The 18,301-nt window shown below is 55.3% G+C and overlaps 1 protein-coding gene across 2 annotated transcripts in view; it reads right to left on the reverse strand.

Annotated features, from left to right (window-relative positions):
- Positions 1-230: 230 nt before the first annotated feature.
- pmt (phosphoethanolamine methyltransferase) overlaps positions 231-18,301 on the reverse strand; it is a 50,799-nt gene continuing 32,728 nt past the window's right edge. For both annotated transcript variants that reach the window (XM_085976301.1, XM_085976300.1), the window contains exons 4-12: positions 15,241-15,377; positions 12,149-12,303; positions 11,602-11,790; positions 10,822-10,911; positions 9,413-9,502; positions 6,078-6,200; positions 2,753-2,884; positions 1,517-1,633; positions 231-629 (exon numbers count right to left, since the gene is read on the reverse strand). In XM_085976301.1, the coding sequence (XP_085832427.1) occupies positions 480-629; positions 1,517-1,633; positions 2,753-2,884; positions 6,078-6,200; positions 9,413-9,502; positions 10,822-10,911; positions 11,602-11,790; positions 12,149-12,303; positions 15,241-15,377 (1,183 nt within the window). In that variant the 3' untranslated portion in view covers positions 231-479. The remainder of the gene's footprint in view (positions 630-1,516; positions 1,634-2,752; positions 2,885-6,077; positions 6,201-9,412; positions 9,503-10,821; positions 10,912-11,601; positions 11,791-12,148; positions 12,304-15,240; positions 15,378-18,301) is intronic.

Consider the following 18,301-nt stretch of genomic DNA (forward strand, 5'->3'; position numbering starts at 1 on the left):
GCTATCTCCTGATGTGGCTCGGGGTCAGATTTACTTTGTTAAAGGCGCTGCTTTGATGCGTGTTTTTGTTGTTGTTGTTGGGTGGTTGGATTCAGTACCACACAGGCCAGATGACAGGTGTGCCCACAGAGATGTTGTGAAAGGGTTGGGGAGGTCGTTTTATCGGATCAAAGTTAAAGTTCGCGACCCTTGGCATTGTGATGTCACATACGGGGCAAAAGGCCAGGATGTGCTCATTGAAGACACAAACTTTATTCTTCAAAAGAGAGACAAAAAGTATTAAATACAAACTGCACGTCAAACCTCACAGCACAGGAGGAGGCTATTCGGCCCAGCGGACCAGAGCCGGTGCTCATGTGATACTGAAGTCCTGATTAAAGGTCAGAGGGCACCAATGACAGGGCCGCGTTCTCCACTTCCGCTGGTTGCTCCTAGTCGCTGAGCCCATTGTCCGCCCCAGACCCGGCTCCAGCCCCGATTCACGGGCCTGCTCCACACACTTTCCTGCTCACAGGCTCCGCAGGCTTCTCCGCGTAGAATAGGCCCCAGCGCTGATCCCCCAACTCACAGCGGCGCAACTTCTCCTGCCAGCCATCAACTATATAATGGTAATCGTCTTCGGAGAATTCCTGAGAGAGAGGGAGAGAGAGAGAGAGTGCAGAGAGAGAGACAGAGAGAGAGAGACAGAGAGAGAGAGACAGAGAGAGAGACAGAGAGAGAGACAGAGAGAAACAGAAACAGAGAGAGAGAGAGACACACAGAGAGAGGTTAGAAAAAAATTGGAGCAAATGTCTAAACTCTAGATTATCAGTGACACAGACACAGATTTCCCAGTGGGGGGGGTTTGACTGGACAGGAACGCTGCCCGATGTCTCCCCCCACTCTCCCCAGCTGGAGTCCGCTTGTTGCCACCAGTCTCCCCCACCCTGCCCGGGTTCATCGACCAGCGGCCAACCCACTGCCCCCTCCCTTCCCCTCCCTCGCCCCTTCCCCCGCCCCTCCCCCCTCCCTCACCCCCTTCCCCCGCCCCTTCCCCTCCCTCACCCCTTCCCCCGCCCCTCCCTTCCCTCACCCCCTTCCCCTTCCCCGCCCTCACCCCCTTCCCCCGCCCCTTCCTCACCCCCTTCCCCCGCCCCCTCCCCTTCTCCCTTCCCCCCCTCCCTCCCCTTCCCTCCCTCCCTTCCCCCGCCCCTCTCCCCTCCCTCACCCCCTTCCCCCGCCCCTCTCCCCTCCCTCACCCCCTTCCCCCCCTCCCTTCCCCTCCCTCGCCCATTCCCCCGCCCCTCTCCCCTCCCTCAACCCCTTCCCCCGCCCCTCTCCCCTCCCTCAACCCCTTCCCCCGCCCCCTCCCCCCGACCCCGACCCTTCCCCTCTCCCCGACCCCGACCCTTCCCCTCTCCCTTCCCTCACCCTCGCTCACGCCCCTCCCCCTCTCCCCTTCCTTCCCCTCTCCCCCTCCTTCCCCTCTCCCCCTCCTTCCCCTCTCCCCCTCGCCCCTCCCCCCCCCCCCGGATACCTGTAGAAAGGCCGCTCGGCCGCTCTCCATCCGCTGGAGCTCGAGGTTGAGAACATCCACAAACTGCCGAGTCCGATCCTCCGCTCGCACGCCTACAAACCCTGCCTCCTGCAGCAACTGCGGAAAACAAACCCCCGGGAGGAAGAAAGAGACATCATTCCCAGTCCCAGAACAACATCTCCGCAAACCGCTGGTCCCCGAAGCCCTGTGCGGAAGCTGGGATGTGGGGGTCCTGCAGGGCCCGGTCGATGCTGGGCCCACGGCTGATCACCATTTACACACTCGGGAATCGCAAGTCCGGTCTGAAAATGAGCGGATGGCACCGAATTTGGGGGTGTGGTTAATCCCGAGGAGAACCGCGACAAAATACAGGACGAGGTTAATAAACTTGCAGAATGGGCGTGTGATCGCAAATTAACTTCAATCTGGAGAAGTGCGAGGTGCTGGATTTTGGTAGGAAGGATAAGGAGGCCACGTACTCCTTGGAAACTAAGAGTCTCAATGAGATAGAGGAGCAGAGGGATCTGGAGCACAGATACACAAATCACTAAAAGTTGAGACGCAGGTTGGGGTTTATTTCTAGAGAGATAGAATTGGAAAGTGCAGAAGTTATGTTAAACTCATATTGAACCTTGGTTCGACCACACTTGGAGTTACTGTGCTCAGTTCTGGTCTCCATATCCCACACTTGGAGTTACTGTGCTCAGTTCTGGTCTCCATATTATTAAAAGAATATTGAGGCACTGGAGAAGGTGCAAAAAAGATTTACTGGAATGATACCAGAACTGAGAGGTTATACTTATCAGGAAAGATTGAACAGGCTGGGGCTCTTTTCTCTAGAACAGAGAATGCTGAGGGTGACCTGATCGAGGTCTTTAAGATTATGCCGGGGTTCGATAGGGTCGACGTAGAGAAGATGTTTCCACTTGTGGGGGAGACCAGAACTAGGGGCCATCAATATAAGATCGTCACTAATAAATCCAATCGGGAATTGAGGAGAAACTTCTTTACCCAGAGAGTGGGGAGAATGTGGAACTCACTGTCTGATTTACGCTCCTGTGAAGGGGCTCCGGACGTTTTACTACATTTAAAGGTGCTGCATGAAGTTGTTGATGGTGCCAGCCCATGGGATTTTGAGCGAGGTTTTATCGACGAGGATTTGACCCCCTAGCCCCGGCCCCGAGCCGTGCCGTGCCGCACACACACAAAGGGAACAATGGAGAGTGAGAGCCGTACCTTTCCGTATTTCTGGACCGTGTACAGGATGTACCCACGCTGCCTCACGTACTCCTCGAAGGGGGCCGACCAGGGAATCTCCCCACAGCAATAATCCGTGATCAGCACCTTCCCGCCCGGCTTCAGCCAGGTCTGCAACACAACAGAGCGCCGTTAATGACACCACGCCCACCTGTCTCACTCCCTCCCCGTCTCACCCACCCGGCCACTCACTCACTCACTCCCCATCTCTCTTCCTCCTCTCTCTATCTCTCTCTCTCTCTCTCTAATGAGCTTCTGACCACATCTCCGCTCCCTCATCAGGCCCGCCAATTTCCACCTCCGTAACATCGCCAGTCTCCGTGCCCGCCTCAGCTCATTCACTGCTGAAACCATCATCCCTGTCTCTGTTACCTCCAGACTCTGACTACTCCAACACACTCCTGACCGGCTTCCCACATTCCACGCTCTGTAAACTTGAGGTCATCCCAAACTCTGCCTCTGCCCCGTGTCCCAACTCGCACCCAGTCCCGTTCACCCATCACCCCCTGTGCTCACTGCCCCGTGTCCTAACTCACACCCAGTCCCGTTCACCCATCACCCCGTGCTCACTGCCCCGTGTCCTAACTCGCACCCAGTCCTGTTCACCCATCACCCCCTGTGCTCACTGCCCCGTGTCCTAACTCACACCCAGTCCCGTTCACCCATCACCCCGTGCTCACTGCCCCGTGTCCTAACTCACACCCAGTCCCGTTCACCCATCACCCCCTGAGCTCACTGCCCCGTGTCCTAACTCACACCCAGTCCCGTTCACCCATCACCCCCTGTGCTCACTGCCCCGTGTCCTAACTCGCACCCAGTCCCGTTCACCCATCACCCCCTGTGCTCACTGCCCCGTGTCCTAACTCACACCCAGTCCCGTTCACCCATCACCCCCTGTGCTCACTGCCCCGTGTCCTAACTCGCACCCAGTCCCGTTCACCCATCACCCCTTGTGCTCACTGCCCCGTGTCCTAACTCACACCCAGTCCCGTTCACCCATCACCCCCTGTGCTCACTGCCCCGTGTCCTAACTCACACCCAGTCCCGTTCACCCATCACCCCCTGTGCTCACTGCCCCGTGTCCTAACTCACACCGAGTCCCGTTCACCCATCACCCCCTGTGCTCGCTGACCTACACTGGCTCCCGGTCCGGCAACGCCTCGATTTTAAAATTCTCATCCTGGTGTTCAAATTCCTCCATGGCCTCCTCGCTCCCCCCTCCCTATCTCTGTAGTCTCCTCCAGCCCCGACAACCCTCCCTATCTCTGTAACCTCCTCCAGCCCTACAACCCTCCCTATCTCTGTAACCTCCTCCAGCCCTACAACCCTCCCTATCTCTGTAACCTCCTCCAGCCCCACAACCCTCCCTATCTCTGTAACCTCCTCCAGCCCCTACAACCCTCCCTATCTCTGTAACCTCCTCCAGCCCCACAACCCTCCCTATCTCTGTAACCTCCTCCAGCCCAACAACCCTCCCTATCTCTGTAACCTCCTCCAGCCCCCACACCCCTCCCTATCTCTGTAACCTCCTCCAGCCCTACAAACCTCCCTATCTCTGTAACCTCCTCCAGCCCTACAACCCTCCCTATCTCTGTAACCTCCTCCAGCCCCTACAACCCGCCCTATCTCTGTAACCTCCTCCAGCCCTACAACCCTCCCTATCACTGTAACCTCCTCAAGCCCCTACAACCCTCCCTATCTCTGTAACCTCCTCCAGCCCTACACCCCTCCCTATCTCTGTAACCTCCTCCAGCCCCACAACCCTCCCAGATCTCTGTAACCTCCTCCAGCCCCACAACCCTCCCTATCTCTGTAACCTCCTCCAGCCCTACAACCCCCCCTATCACTGTAACCTCCTCCAGCCCCAACAACCCTCCCTATCTCTGTAACCTCCTCCAGCCCTACACCCCTCCCTATCTCTGTAACCTCCTCCAGCCCCACAACCCTCCCTATCTCTGTAACCTCCACCAGCCCCTACAACCCTCCCAATCTCTGTAACCTCCTCCAGCCCTACAACCCTCCCTAGCTCTGTAACCTCCTCCAGCCCCTACAACCCTCCCTATCTCTGTAACCTCCTCGAGCCCTACAACCCTCCCTATCTCTGTAACCTCCACCAGCCCCTACAACCCTCCCAATCTCTGTAACCTCCTCCAGCCCTACAACCCTCCCTAGCTCTGTAACCTCCTCCAGCCCTACAACCCTCCCTATCTCTGTAACCTCCTCCAGCCCCTACAACCCTCCCTATCTCTGTAACCTCCTCGAGCCCTACAACCCTCCCTATCTCTGTAACCTCCACCAGCCCCTACAACCCTCCCAATCTCTGTAACCTCCTCCAGCCCTACAACCCTCCCTAGCTCTGTAACCTCCTCCAGCACGGTGGCAGTGGTTAGCACTGTTGCCTCACAGCGCCAGGGACCCGGGTTCGAATCCGGCCTCGGGCGACTGTCTGTGTGGAGTTTGCACATTCTTCCCGTGTTTGCGTGGGTTTCCTCCGGGTGCTCCGGTTTCCTCCCACAGTCCAAAGATGTGCGGGTTAGGTTGATTGGCTATGATAAAATTGACCCTTAGTGTTAGGGGGATTAAATACGTGGGGTTACGGGGATCGGGTGGAATATGTGTCGGTGCAGGCTCGATGGGCCGAAATGGCCTCTATCTGCACTGTGGGGTTTCTGTGATCTGTGACCCCTCCCTATCTCTGTAACCTCCTCCAGCCCGACAACCCTCCCTATCTCTGTAACCTCCTCCATCCCCCTACAACCCTCCCTATCTCTGTAACCTCCTCCAGCCCCTACAACCCTCCCTATCTCTGTAACCTCCTCCAGCCCTACAACCCTCCCTATCTCTGTAACCTCCTCCAGCCCCTACAACCCTCCCTATCTCTGTAACCTCCTCCAGCCCCTACAACCCTCCCTATCTCCAACCTCCTCCAGCCCTACAACCCTCCCTATCTCTGTAACCTCCTCCAGCCCCTACAACCCTCCCTATCTCTGTAACCTCCTCCAGCCCCCACAACCCTCCCTATCTCTGTAACCTCCTCCAGCCCTACAACCCTCCCTATCTCTGTAACCTCCTCCAGCCCCTACAACCCTCCGAGATCTCGGCGCTCCTCCAATTCTGGCCTCTTGCGCATCCCCCGATTTCCATCGCTCCACCATTGGCGGCCATGCCTTCAGCCGCCTGGGCCCTAAGTACTTCATTGGCTGTGAAGCGCTTTGGGACGTCCGGAGGTGGTGAGAGGCGCCGGAGAAACGGGAGTCGCTGTCTTTTCTTTCTTCAAGTGACAGTCCCTCCGATTCCGACTCACGTAGAAACTCCTGAGGAGATCCTCCTTGTCGGCGATGTGGAGGATGGTGTCCCGGCTGTAGATCACGTCGAAGGAGTTCTCCAGAAAGACCCTTCTCGTGGCGTCTCCGATCTCAAACTGCACCTGCCGGACCCAGAAAAGGGAGCTGGTGAAACAAGACAACGTCTGAGAGATCCAACAGCCACTCGTGGTCTCCTTGACCTCCGCCTGAGCCATTCAGGCAACTGTTGAACAAATGTGGTGAACACTGCACATCAGGACCACCTCGCCATCAGAGGTTCTTGTGACGTTCTGCCGCAGCTGCCCTCTCATTTGCAAAAAAAACGTTCAAATGCTCAGTGGGACGGGGAGCGCTTGACCCAGCCTGGACAACAGTCAAGAAAACCGCCCGCGACCTCGGGACACAGCATTCGATCCCGGAGATAGAGCGGTTTCTCGGTCTCCTTGGCGGGGAAAGAACTCAGCATTCCACAAAGCGATAGGGTGTATTTGTAGGGCGATTGACTATCATTGTCCAATTCTGGGCACCGCACTTTAGGAAGGATGTCAAGGCCTTGGAGAGGGTGCGGAGGAGATTTACTAGAATGGTCCCAGGGATGAGGGACTTCAGTTAATGTGGAGAGACTGGAGAAGCTGGGATTGTTCTCCTTAGAGCAGAGAAGGTTAAGGGGAGATTTAATAGAGGTGTTCAAAATTACGAGGGGTTTTGATGGAGTAAATAAGGAGAAAGTGTTTCCAGTGGCAGGAGGGTCGGTAACCAGAGGACACAGATTGAAGAGAATCGGTAAAAGAACCAGAGGGGAGATGAGGAGAATGTTTTTCCGCAGCGAGTTGTTGTGATCTGGAACGCGCTGCCTGAAAGGGCGGTGGGAGCAGATTCAATAGTAACTTTCAAAAGGGAATTGGAGAAATACTGGTAAAGGAGAAATGTGCAGGGCTGTGGGGAGAGAGCAGGGGGGAGTGGGACTAATTGGAGAGCTCGTTCAAAGAGCCGGCACAGGCACGATGGGCCGAATGGCCTCCTCCTGTGTGGTATCGTTCTGTCAGTCAAAGCCTTGCGGGGCAGACCAGACAAGTACAAGACCTTGGTCAGGCCTCACTTGGAATACTGGGTTCAGTTTGTACTGTAGAAAATACAGGGACAGAGTGATCTCCTGGAAGAGTTTCAATCGCCTCGATGGGTCGGAGAGGAATTTCCCAGAGTTTTTCTCCCAAATTGGCCATTGGGTTTTTTTATCTGGTTTTTCGCCTCTCCCAGGAGATCACATGGGTTCGGGTGGGATGGAGAGTGATAGAAGATTTGAGGTTAGGATCAGATCAGTCATGATCTTATTGAATGGTGGAGCAGGCCCGAGGGGCCGATTGGCCGACTCCTGCTCCTATTTCTTATGTTTTTATCTCCTCACAGGGTGGGTGATAGTGAGGCTTTGGAGAGGGTGCAGAGGAGGAGGCACCAGACTAAGTCCCAGTCTAAAGCATCTTCGTTATCAAGATAGGCTAAAAGAGTTGGAACTCTACACGTTAAAGAAGCGTAGACTTAGCGGGTGATCTGATTGAGGTTTCCAAGATGATGAAGGGAATAGATCGTGTTCCAGTTAACAGTTTGTTCCAATTAAACAGGTTCGGGAGGACCAGGATTCACAAATTTAAGTTGTACGAGGCCAGATCCAGGTTAGATGTCAGGAGATGTTTTTTTCCCCCCACAGGGAACAGGCCGCCGTTTCATGCGGTGGTCACTGATTCGCTGAGGTCCGTCACGCGAGAGCGGGACTTGTGTCTGGCTGGGGCGGAGATCACCTCCTACAGAGGGGTAGGTGCCGCAGGGAATTCAAGGCCAGAGGGGTCTCCTGGACTAGTTTCCATCGCCCAGATGGGTCGGAGAGGGATTTCCCCCGATTTCTTTCCCCATATGGGCCTGGGTTTTTGAATCTTGTTTTTCGCCTCTCCCGGGAGATCACATGGTTTCGGGTGGGCCGGGGAGTCTATATATTGTGATAGACAAGAGAGCACAGCAGTGCGGGATGGACCAGAGAATCTTTTCCTGTCCGTCATTGGTCGTACCTGACCCCGACAACAACAACTTGTGTTTATATAGCTCCTTTAATGTAGTAAAACGTTCCCAAGGTGGGTCACAGGAGCGTAAATCAGACCCCGAGCCACATCAGGAGATATTAGTACAGGCGGCCGAAAGCTTGGTCAAAGAGGTCGGTTTTAAGGAGCGTCTTAAAGGAGGAGAGAGAGGCGGAGAGGTTTAGGGAGGGAATTCCAGAGCTCAGGGCCCAGGCGGCTGAAGGCACGGCCGCCAATGGTGGAGCGATGGAAATCGGGGGATGCTCAAGAGGCCAGAATTGGAGGAGCGCAGAGATCTCGGGGTGGGGTGTAGGGGCTGGAGGAGGTTACAGAGATAGGGAGGGGTGTAGGGGCTGGAGGAGGTTACAGAGATAGGGAGGGTTGTAGGGCTGGAGGAGGTTACAGAGATAGGGAGGGGTGTAGGGGCTGGAGGAGGTTACAGAGATAGGGAGGGGTGCAGGGGCTGGAGGAGGTTACAGAGATAGGGAGGGTTGTAGGGGCTGGAGGAGGTTACAGAGATTGGGAGGGTTGTAGGGCTGGAGGAGGTTACAGGGATAGGGAGGGTTGTAGGGCTGGAGGAGGTTACAGTGATAGGGAGGGGTGTAGGGCTGGAGGAGGTTACAGAGATAGGGAGGGGTGTAGGGGCTGGAGGAGGTTACAGAGATAGGGAGGGTTGTAGGGGCTGGAGGAGGTTACAGAGATTGGGAGGGTTGTAGGGCTGGAGGAGGTTACAGAGATAGGGAGGGTTGTAGGGCTGGAGGAGGTTACAGAGATAGGGAGGGGGCGCGAGGAGGCCATGGAGGGATTTGAACACCAGGATGAGAATTTTTAAATCGAGGCGTTGCCGGACTGGGAGCCAATGTAGGTCAGCGAGCTCAGGGGGCGATCTCATGAGATTTGGGGATGGCGGGGGGGCAGTGATCTCGACTCGGTGAGAGTTCCAGATTCCCTGTGTTTTAATTTGTAAACGGGACTTGGAGCGTTAAAGGTTGTCCGCAGTTCGCAATCTTCCAGTGTCCGCGGTTCCAGAGTCCGCGGTCCCACAGTCCGCGGTCCCACAGTCTTGTACATTGTACCCTGGGAGTTAGTCGGGTCTCTCGGGAAGTGTCTGTCTTTTTTGGTGGGTTTGTCGCTCTATACTGGTTTCACTGCACTTCCCCATATCCCCCCCACCTCCCGCCCACCACACCCCAACATTCGCCAGACTGAGGGACCTCCCAAACCGACAGAGTGAGAGGAGGGGCTCCCTCCCAGACATTCCCTACCAGCGGCGTGTTCTCCGTCACTGCTCGTTCCATTGCAATCTCCACCATGTTGGACGATAGGTCCACTCCCAGAACCTCAACACCATAATTCTGGAACAGAATCAGAAAGTAAAGCCTTAATACAGCGGCCGGTCCCAAACCCGCGCGGTGTCCGGTAACGTCAGTTAGGGCAGAGTCCGCGATAGGGGAAGAGTGTCCATGGGCTGTGGGAGGAGATTCAATGGGTGGGTAGAGTCCGTGATAGGGGAGAGTGTCCATTGGCTGTGGAAAGAGATTCAATGGGTGGGTAGAGTCTGTGATAGGGGAGAGTGTCCATGGGCTGTGGGAGGAGATTCAGTGGGTGGGTAGAGTCTATGATAGGGGAGAGTGGACATGGGGTGTGGGAGGAGATTCAATGGGTGGGTAGAGCCTGTGATAGGGGAGAGTGTCCATGGGCTGTGGGAGGGGATTCAATGGGTGGGTAGAGTCTGTGATAGGGGAGAGTGTCCATGGGCTGTGGGAGGAGATTCAGTGGGTGGGTAGAGCCTGTGATAGGGGAGAGTGTCCATGGGCTGTGGGAGGAGATTCAATGGGTGGGTAGAGTCTGTGATAGGGGAGAGTGTCCATGGGCTGTGGGAGGAGATTCAGTGGGTGGGTAGAGTCCATGATAGGGGAGAGTGTCCATGGGCTGTGGGAGGAGATTCAATGGGTGGGTAGAGTCCATGATAGGGGAGAGTGTCCATGGGCTGTGGGAGGAGATTCAATGGGTGGGTAGAGTCCATGATAGGGGAGTGTGTACACGGGCTGTGGGAGGAGATTCAATGGGTGGGTAGAGTCTGTGATAGGGGAGAGTGTCCATGGGCTGTGGGAGGAGATTCAATGGGTGGGTAGAGTCTGTGATAGGAGTGAGTGTACATGGGCTGTGGGAGGAGATTCAATGGGTGGGTAGAGTCTGTGATAGGGGAGAGTGTACATGGGCTGTGGGAGGAGATTCAATGGGTGGGTAGAGTCCGTGATAGGGGAGAGTGTCCATGGGCTGTGGGAGGAGATTCAATGGGTGGGTAGAGTCTGTGATAGGGGAGTGTGTACACGGGCTGTGGGAGGAGATTCAGTGGGTGGGTAGAGTCTGTGATAGGGGAGAGTGTCCATGGGCTGTGGGAGGAGATTCAATGGGTGGGTAGAGTCTGTGATAGGGGAGAGTGGACATGGGCTGTGGGAGGAGATTCAATGGGTGGGTAGAGTCTGTGATAGGGGAGAGTGTCCATGGGCTGTGGGAGGAGATTCAATGGGTGGGTAGAGTCTGTGATAGGGGAGAGTGTACACGGGCTCTGTACCAGTTCCTGAGCCGGGATGTCCTGCACCCACTGTGCCAGCCAGGATGTAGCTGTCCTGGAGGAGCACTCAAGGAACGAGCGGGTGGTCCCAGTTACCTTCGCCATGTAGAAGTCCCCTCCACCGATTCCGCAGCCAATGTCCAGGACTGACTGCCCAGGCACCAACTTCAACATCTGGACAAACTCCTGCCAGAATAAGAGAAAATATAGCAGCACTGAGAGGTTATAACTTATCAGGAGTGATTGAACAGGCTGGGGCTCTTTTTTCTAGAACAGAGGAGGCTGAGGGGCGACCTGATCGAGGTCTTTAAAATTATGAAGGGGTTCGATAGGGTCGACGTAGAGAAGATGTTTCCACTTGTGGGGGAGACCAGAACTAGGGGCCGTCAATATAAGATCGTCACTAATAAATCCAACAGGGAATTGAGGAGAAACTTCTTTACCCAGAGAGTGGGGAGAATGTGGAACTCGCTACCACAGGGAGTGGTTGAGGTGAATAGTACAGATACATTTAAGGGGAAGCTGGATAAACACACGAGGGAGAAAGGAATAGAAGGAGATGGTGATGGGGTGAGATGAAGAGGGGTGGGAGGAGGCTCAAGTGGAGCAGAAACATCGGCACGGAGCAGTACTCAGTATTGCCCCTCCGACAGTGCGGCGCTCCCTCAGTACTGGCCCTCCGACAGTGCGGCGCTCCCTCAGTACTGCCCCTCCGACAGTGCGGCGCTCCCTCAGTACCGCCCCTCCGACAGTGCGGCGCTCCCTCAGTACTGCCCCTCCGACAGTGCGGCGCTCCCTCAGTACTGCCCCTCCGACAGTGCGGCGCTCCCTCAGTACTGCCCCTCCGACAGTGCGGCACTCCCTCAGTTCGTGTACCTTGGTGGTCAGGAGTCCCCCGGTGCTGATAAACCCGTGGCCAAATATCTTCTCGTATCGCAGGATGCTGCTCCGTGAGTACTGCTTGTTGTCCAGAAACTGTTGGAAGGTCTCGTAGCCCTGATTGGCCGAGCGATCCCGCACCATCTTCTGCAGGAGCCAACACATCTGGTTCTGGTTCTTCTTCAGCTTGGGAAGGAGAGCAAAGAGCATCAGTGTTAGACAGGGAGTGAGTGAGAGAGTGAGGGACACAAGATCGCCCTGCAGCCCGCGCCCAGTGAGCCCCGCCCACGCCGAGTCAGAGCCCCCCCGCCCACTCCCCCACAGGCCCCCCCCCACTCCCCCCACAGGCCCCGCCCACTCCCCCCACAGGCCCCGCCCACTCCCCCCACAGGCCCCGCCCACTCCCCCCCCCACAGGCCCCGCCCACTCCCCCCCCCACAGGCCCCGCCCACTCCCCCCCACAGGCCCCGCCCACTCCCCCCCACAGGCCCCGCCCACTCCCCCCCACAGGCCCCGCCCACTCCTGGTTCTGAACCCTCCTTACCTTGATGTAGGCCTGCACTGATTTGCTCACGACGATTTCGAAGCCCCAGGCCTTGCCCCCCTCCCGCTCCGAGTCGTGAATGGCCGAGGTCAGGATGTGGTTATAATCGGCCGGCATCCGATACACGGTCGGATTGAAGGTTCTCGTCGCGTTACCTCAACACAAAGTCAACATAAACTCCATTACAATCACATCGGGTGACATCGAACATACAGCACAGAGACAGGCCAGGTGACGCATCGATTTACTTGTACTTCTCGCAATTTAATATACTGTATTCGCTGCTCACGATGCGGTCTCCTCTACATTGGGGAGACCAAACGCAGATTGGGCGATCGTTTTGCGGAACACCTCCGTTCAGTCCGTAAGGGTGACCCCGAGCTTCCGGTGGCCTGTCACTTCAATTCTCCGCTCCACTCCCGCTCTGAACTCTCGGTCCTCGGCCTCTTGCACTGTCCCAATGAAGCTCAGTGTAAGCTCGAGGAACAGCACCTCATCTTTCGATTAGGCACTTTACAGCCTTCCGGACTCAACATCGAGTTCAACAATTTCAGACCATAACCTCGGCCCCTATCTTGTATATATTTATTATCCACACTTTTTGTCTGTGTCTCCTGTTCTTCTCCCCCACAGGGCAGCTGCCCTCCATTCTGCCAGCGCAATTTACACTTCATCTCGAGCCATCCTTTGTTTATTAACCTGTCCCATTACCATCTCCTCTCGCCTTGAATATCTCTTAATCTCTCCGCCTTCTATCCTATCAGACCTTCCCTTTTGTTCTTTCACCCCCTCCCCCATTTCCCAGCCCCTACACTTGCTTAAAAATCTGTTCCACTTCCAGCTTTTTCCAGTTCTGACGAAGGGTCATCGACCTGAAACGTTAACTCGGTTTCTCGCTCCACAGATGCTGCCTGACCTGCTGAGTGTCTCCAGCATTTTCTGTTTTTATTACAGAAACAGACCATTCGGCCCGCCTGCTCCGTGCCGGTGTTCCTGCTCCACACCAGCCTCCTCCCACCCTCTTCATCTCACCCCATCAGCCTATCCTTCTATTCCTGTCTCCCTCATGTGTTTATCCAGCTTCCCCTTAAATCCATCTCTGTTATTCGCCTCAACCACTCCCTGTGGGAGCGAGTTCCACATTCTCACCACTCTCTGGGTAAAGAAGTTTCTCCTGAATTCCCCATTGGATTTATTAGTGACGATCTTATATTGACGGCCCCTAGTTCTGGTCTCCCCCACAAGTGGAAACATCTTCTCTACGTCTATCCTATCGAACCCCCTTCATAAATTTTAAAGACCACGATCAGGTCTCCCCTCAGCCTTCTCGTTTCCAGAGAAAAGAGCCCCAGATTGTCCCTTAGATTACAGAACATAAGAAATAGGAGCTGGAGTCGGCCATTCGGCCCCTCAAGCCTGCTCCACCATTCAATAAGATCATGGCTGATCTTCGACCTCATCTCCACTTTCCTGCACTATCCTCCTATCCCTTGATTCCCTTAATATCCAAAAATCTGTCGATCTCTGCCTTGAATAGACTCAACGACTGAGCCTCCACAGCCCTCTGGGGTAGAGAATTCCAAAGATTCACCGCCCTCTGAGTGAAGAAATTCCTCCTCATCTCGGTCCTAAATGGCCGACCCCTTATCTGAGACTGTGACCCCTGGTTCTAGACTCTCCAGCCAGGGGGAACATCCTCCCTGCATCTACCCTGTCAAGCCCTGTAAGAATTTTGTATGTTTCAATGAGATCACCTCTCATCCTTCTAAACTCTAGAGAATATAGGCCTAGTCTACTCAATCTCTCCTCATAGGACAATCCCCCCATCCCAGGAACCAGTCTGGTGAACATTCGTTGCACTCCCTCGATGGCAAGTATATCCTTCCTTAGGTAAGGAGACCAAAACTGTCCACAATACTCCAGGTGTGGTCTCACCAGGGCCCTATATAATTGCAGTAAGGCGTCTTTACTCTTATACTCAAATCCTCCTGTAATAAAGGCCAACATACCGTTTACTTTCCTAATTGCTTGCTGTACCTGCATGTTAACTTTCAGTGATTCGTGTACAAGGACGCCCAGGTCCCTCTGAACACCAACATTTCCCAATCTCACCATTTAAAAAATACTCTGCTTTTCTATTTCTCCTACCAAAGTGGATAACTTCACATTTCCCCACATTATATTCCATTTGCCATGTTCTTGCCCACTCACTTAGCCTGTCTATATCCCCCTGAAGCCTCCTTGCATCCTCCTCACAACTTACATTCCCACCCAGCTTTGTATCATCGGCAAACTTGGATATATTACATTTGGTCCCCTCATCCAAATCATGGATACAGATTGTGAATAGCTGAGGCCCAAGCACTGATCCTTGCGGTACCCCACTAGTTACAGCCTGCCAACCCGAAAATGGCCCGTTTATTCCTACTCTCTGTTTGATTGAGAGGAGATTTGATAGAGGTGTTCAAAATCATGAGGATTCTGGGCAGAGTAGATAGAGAGAAACTGTTCCCATTGGCGGAAGGGTCGAGAACCAGAGGACACAGATTTAAGGTGATTGGCAGAAGAACCAAAGGCGACATGAGGAAAAACCTTTTTCCGCAGCGAGTGGTGAGGATCTGGAATGCGCTGCCTGAAAGGGCGGTGGAGGCAGATTCAATCGTGGTTTTCAAAGGGGAATTGGATAGGTACCTGAAGTAAAGAAATTTGTAGGGCTCCGGGGAAAGGCCGGGGGAGTGGGACTAGCTGGAGTGCTCTTGCAGAGAGACGGCACGGGCTCGACGGGCCGAATGGCCTCCTCCTGTGCTGTAACCGTTCGACGATTCCATTTGTCATTATCCAGAGTTAGGGATTGAGGTGGGAGAGTTGGAGACAGGGGAAGGGATTACTGGTCATAGTGTATTCCGTTTGCCGTCAATTACTATCCCAGTTTCCTTCCTGGTTCACCCCTTTGGAACAGTAGATGGTTTCTGACCCCTCAGACCCTACAATGGCCAGCCGAGTGATAAGACTGGGGCGGGGGGGGGGGGGGGGGGGGGGCGGAACCAGACACGCTCACACGCCCGGGTAGTGCCAGCGCGCTTGACCCTTACCCGACTGGTAGAAGCAGGACTCCCTGAAGAACAGGAAGCCCCCCGGCCGGAGCCAGGACAGGAGGCGCCGGGTGACGCCGAGAAGCTCCACGTTGGTCAGGTACATGAAGAGCCAGTTGGAGAAGATGAGGTCAAAGCTGAAAGGTCAACAGGGCACAGGGTCAAGAAAGGTCAAGCACTGCAACTCGCCCCCTCCACACAGTTATAGAACACAGAAAGTTACTGTGACTAGTCGAGGCCCCGGCACAGATCGCTGCGGGACACCACAAGTCACCTCCTGCCTATTTGACTACCCGCCCGTTGTCCCTACTGCCTGTCTCCTGCCGCTCAGCCAATCTCCTGACCAGGTCAATAATTTAGCTAACAGACTCTTCTGAGGGACTTTATCGAATGCCTTCCTCATTAGAAAGTTACAGCATGGAAAGGAGGCCATTTCGGCCCATCGTGTCCGGCCAACAAAGAGCTCTCCAGCCTAATCCCACTTCCCAGCACTCGGTCCGTAGCCCTGCAGGTTACAGCATCCCAAGGGCACATCCAAGTACTTTTTAAACGTGGTGAGGGTTCCTGCCTCTACCACCCTTTCAGGCAGTGAGTTCCAGACCCCCACAACCCTCTGGGTGAAGACATTTCCCCTCAAATCCCCTCTAAACCTTCCCCCAATTACTTCAAATCTGTGCCCCCCATTATCTGGGCCCCTCATAATTTTATACACCTCGATAACTTCTCCCCTCAGCCTCCCCTGTTCCAGAGCCCGAGGCCCAGTCCTCTGTGGGCTGGTTTGAGGGTGGGTTGGGAATTCCAACCAAGTCCCAATAAAAAGGCCGGGGTAACTCTCAGGTCAGGTGATCCCAAACTCCAGCCGCTAAGCTCCGTCACGACGCGGCGGGCAATGCTTGGAATCCTCCGCCTCAGGGCGCGCTACAAACGTCACTACAGGTAGACTATCCTTTATCCGAAAACCTTGGGACCAGCTGTGTTTCGGTTTTCAGAATTTTGCGGATTTCAGAAGGTTTTCTGACAACAAACACTCAGCAACAGCTTGTAAACACTCGGGCCCTGCCTTGGAAGCGTCTCTGAAGCTGTTGCTAAGCTACAGAGACTCTTTGCACAGCCTGACTGTTTAAAACAATGCTAGGGGAAGAAAAAAAAACTAACAAAACGGCTGCTGATTTCTGCCGTTAGATCGAGGTTTCCGGCTCCCCCTGCTCTGTATCTGAATTCCTTGACTTAGCGGGGGTCTGGGGCTCGACTGCCGCCGCCAGTTGTGGGAAAGCCAGATATCGGCTGACTCCTACACTAAGCTGGCCCGCAAATCAGGTCGGTGGGGGGGGGGGGGGGGGGAAGAAAAGACTATCGGATGGGCCACTGCAGCTATCGGACGGGCCGCTGTATTGTTGGGTTCACTCTCCCGGTACCTCCTTCACACTGCCCGGCTTGGCCTGCAATCTCCTACCCAGGAGGGAACTCTGTGACCCTCTGCCCTGCTCACAGGGAAAGGCAGAGCTCCCGGACCACTCCTGTCATGTTTGGCGCCACTCGGGTCATGTCGTGCGCACGACTTACGCTCCACGAAAAAACTTTCGGTTTTTAGAGGTTTTCGGAACTGCGGATAAAGGATAGTCTACCTGTACCATGAGAGGGATTAGCCCCTTCCCCCGCCACCAGCACAGTGGAATGTGAATCGCTCCACCACAGACTCCTTCGAGACCAGGAGGGGGCCCAACTCCTGCCAACCGCCCCGGGAATTCCCCAGCGGTCTCCAGGAATTGAAAATTAATCTCGAGCACACGGCAGCGAGCAACAGCGAGAGAGAAAAATCATCAGGGCATTAAACAAAACACGGGCCCAGAAATTCAGTGGGCTGTGCCACCAGTTAGCGCCTAAAGAGGGCACTCAGTGGCTTTAGCGCCACTGGCCACGCCTCCCGCGATATTTAGCTGGGGCACTAATGGTGGCGTTAACCTGTTGCGCTGCGCCGCCACCGATGACGTCATCAGTGTGCGCAGCGTCCCGCTACCGCCCCGATCTCGATATTCGGTAGCACCCCCCGCTGTAACGCAGTTCGCAACTCGCGCCCAGTTCACGGGGCCTTCCTGTGGCGGCAGTGGCGCAAATTAAGGTGGAGGCGCGGGGTGGCCGCCTGCCAGCACCTCCGTCCCCGGCCTCCTGATCGCCCCCCTCGGCAGTGCCGGCTGTTTTCCGAGAGCCCGGCACTTCTCCTCGGTGCCGGGCTCTTTTGCCGGCCCTCGCGATCGCTCATCGCGCTGGTGCAGGCCCCTCCCCCTTAAGAATGGGAGGAAGGCCTGCAGTACCGCAGCGTGTGGCGCAGCGGCACGTTGTGCTGCGATATTCAGTTTCAGCGCCCTAAGAGGGACGCCGAGCGCCTCGAGCCTCGCCCCGTCTCCCTCTTGGGGTGCTCAAGCTGAATTTCCGGCGATCGCTGCTGCTCCGAACGCTGCGCTAATTCCGGCGCCCAGGCGAGCCTGGCGCCCCGTTTGCAGCTCCACCGAATTTCTCCCCCCCTGCCTTTTTTTTTTCCACATTCTTTGAAACAGTGAAAAGAAAGACAGATTCCCATTTCTCCCGCGCCTCTCACCGCCTCAGGACGTCCCAAAGCGCTTTACAACCAATGAAGTACTTTTTTTGAAGTGTGGTCACTGTTGTAATGTAGGAAACGCGGCAGCCAATTTGCGCACAGCAAGCTCCCACAAACAACAATGTGATAATGACCGGATCATCTGTTTTAGTGATGTTGGTTGAGGGATAAATATTGGCCCCAGGACACCGGGGAGAACTCCCCCTGCTCTTCTTCCAATAGTGGCCGTGGGATCTTTTACATCCACCTGAGAGGGCAGACAGGGCCTCGGTTTAATGTCTCATCCGAAAGACGGCACCTCCGACAGTGCGGCGCTCCCTCAGTACTGCCCCTCCGACAGTGCGGCGCTCCCTCAGTACCGCCCCTCCGACAGTGCGGCGCTCCCTCAGTACCGCCCCTCCGACAGTGCGGCGCTCCCTCAGTACCGCCCCTCCGACAGTGCGGCGCTCCCTCAGTACCGCCCCT

Source organism: Somniosus microcephalus, unplaced genomic scaffold (genome assembly GCF_052327205.1).
Source record: "Somniosus microcephalus isolate GS21.2 unplaced genomic scaffold, FLI_Smic_1.0 unresolved_chr2, whole genome shotgun sequence".
Taxonomy (NCBI): Eukaryota; Metazoa; Chordata; class Chondrichthyes; order Squaliformes; family Somniosidae; genus Somniosus; species Somniosus microcephalus.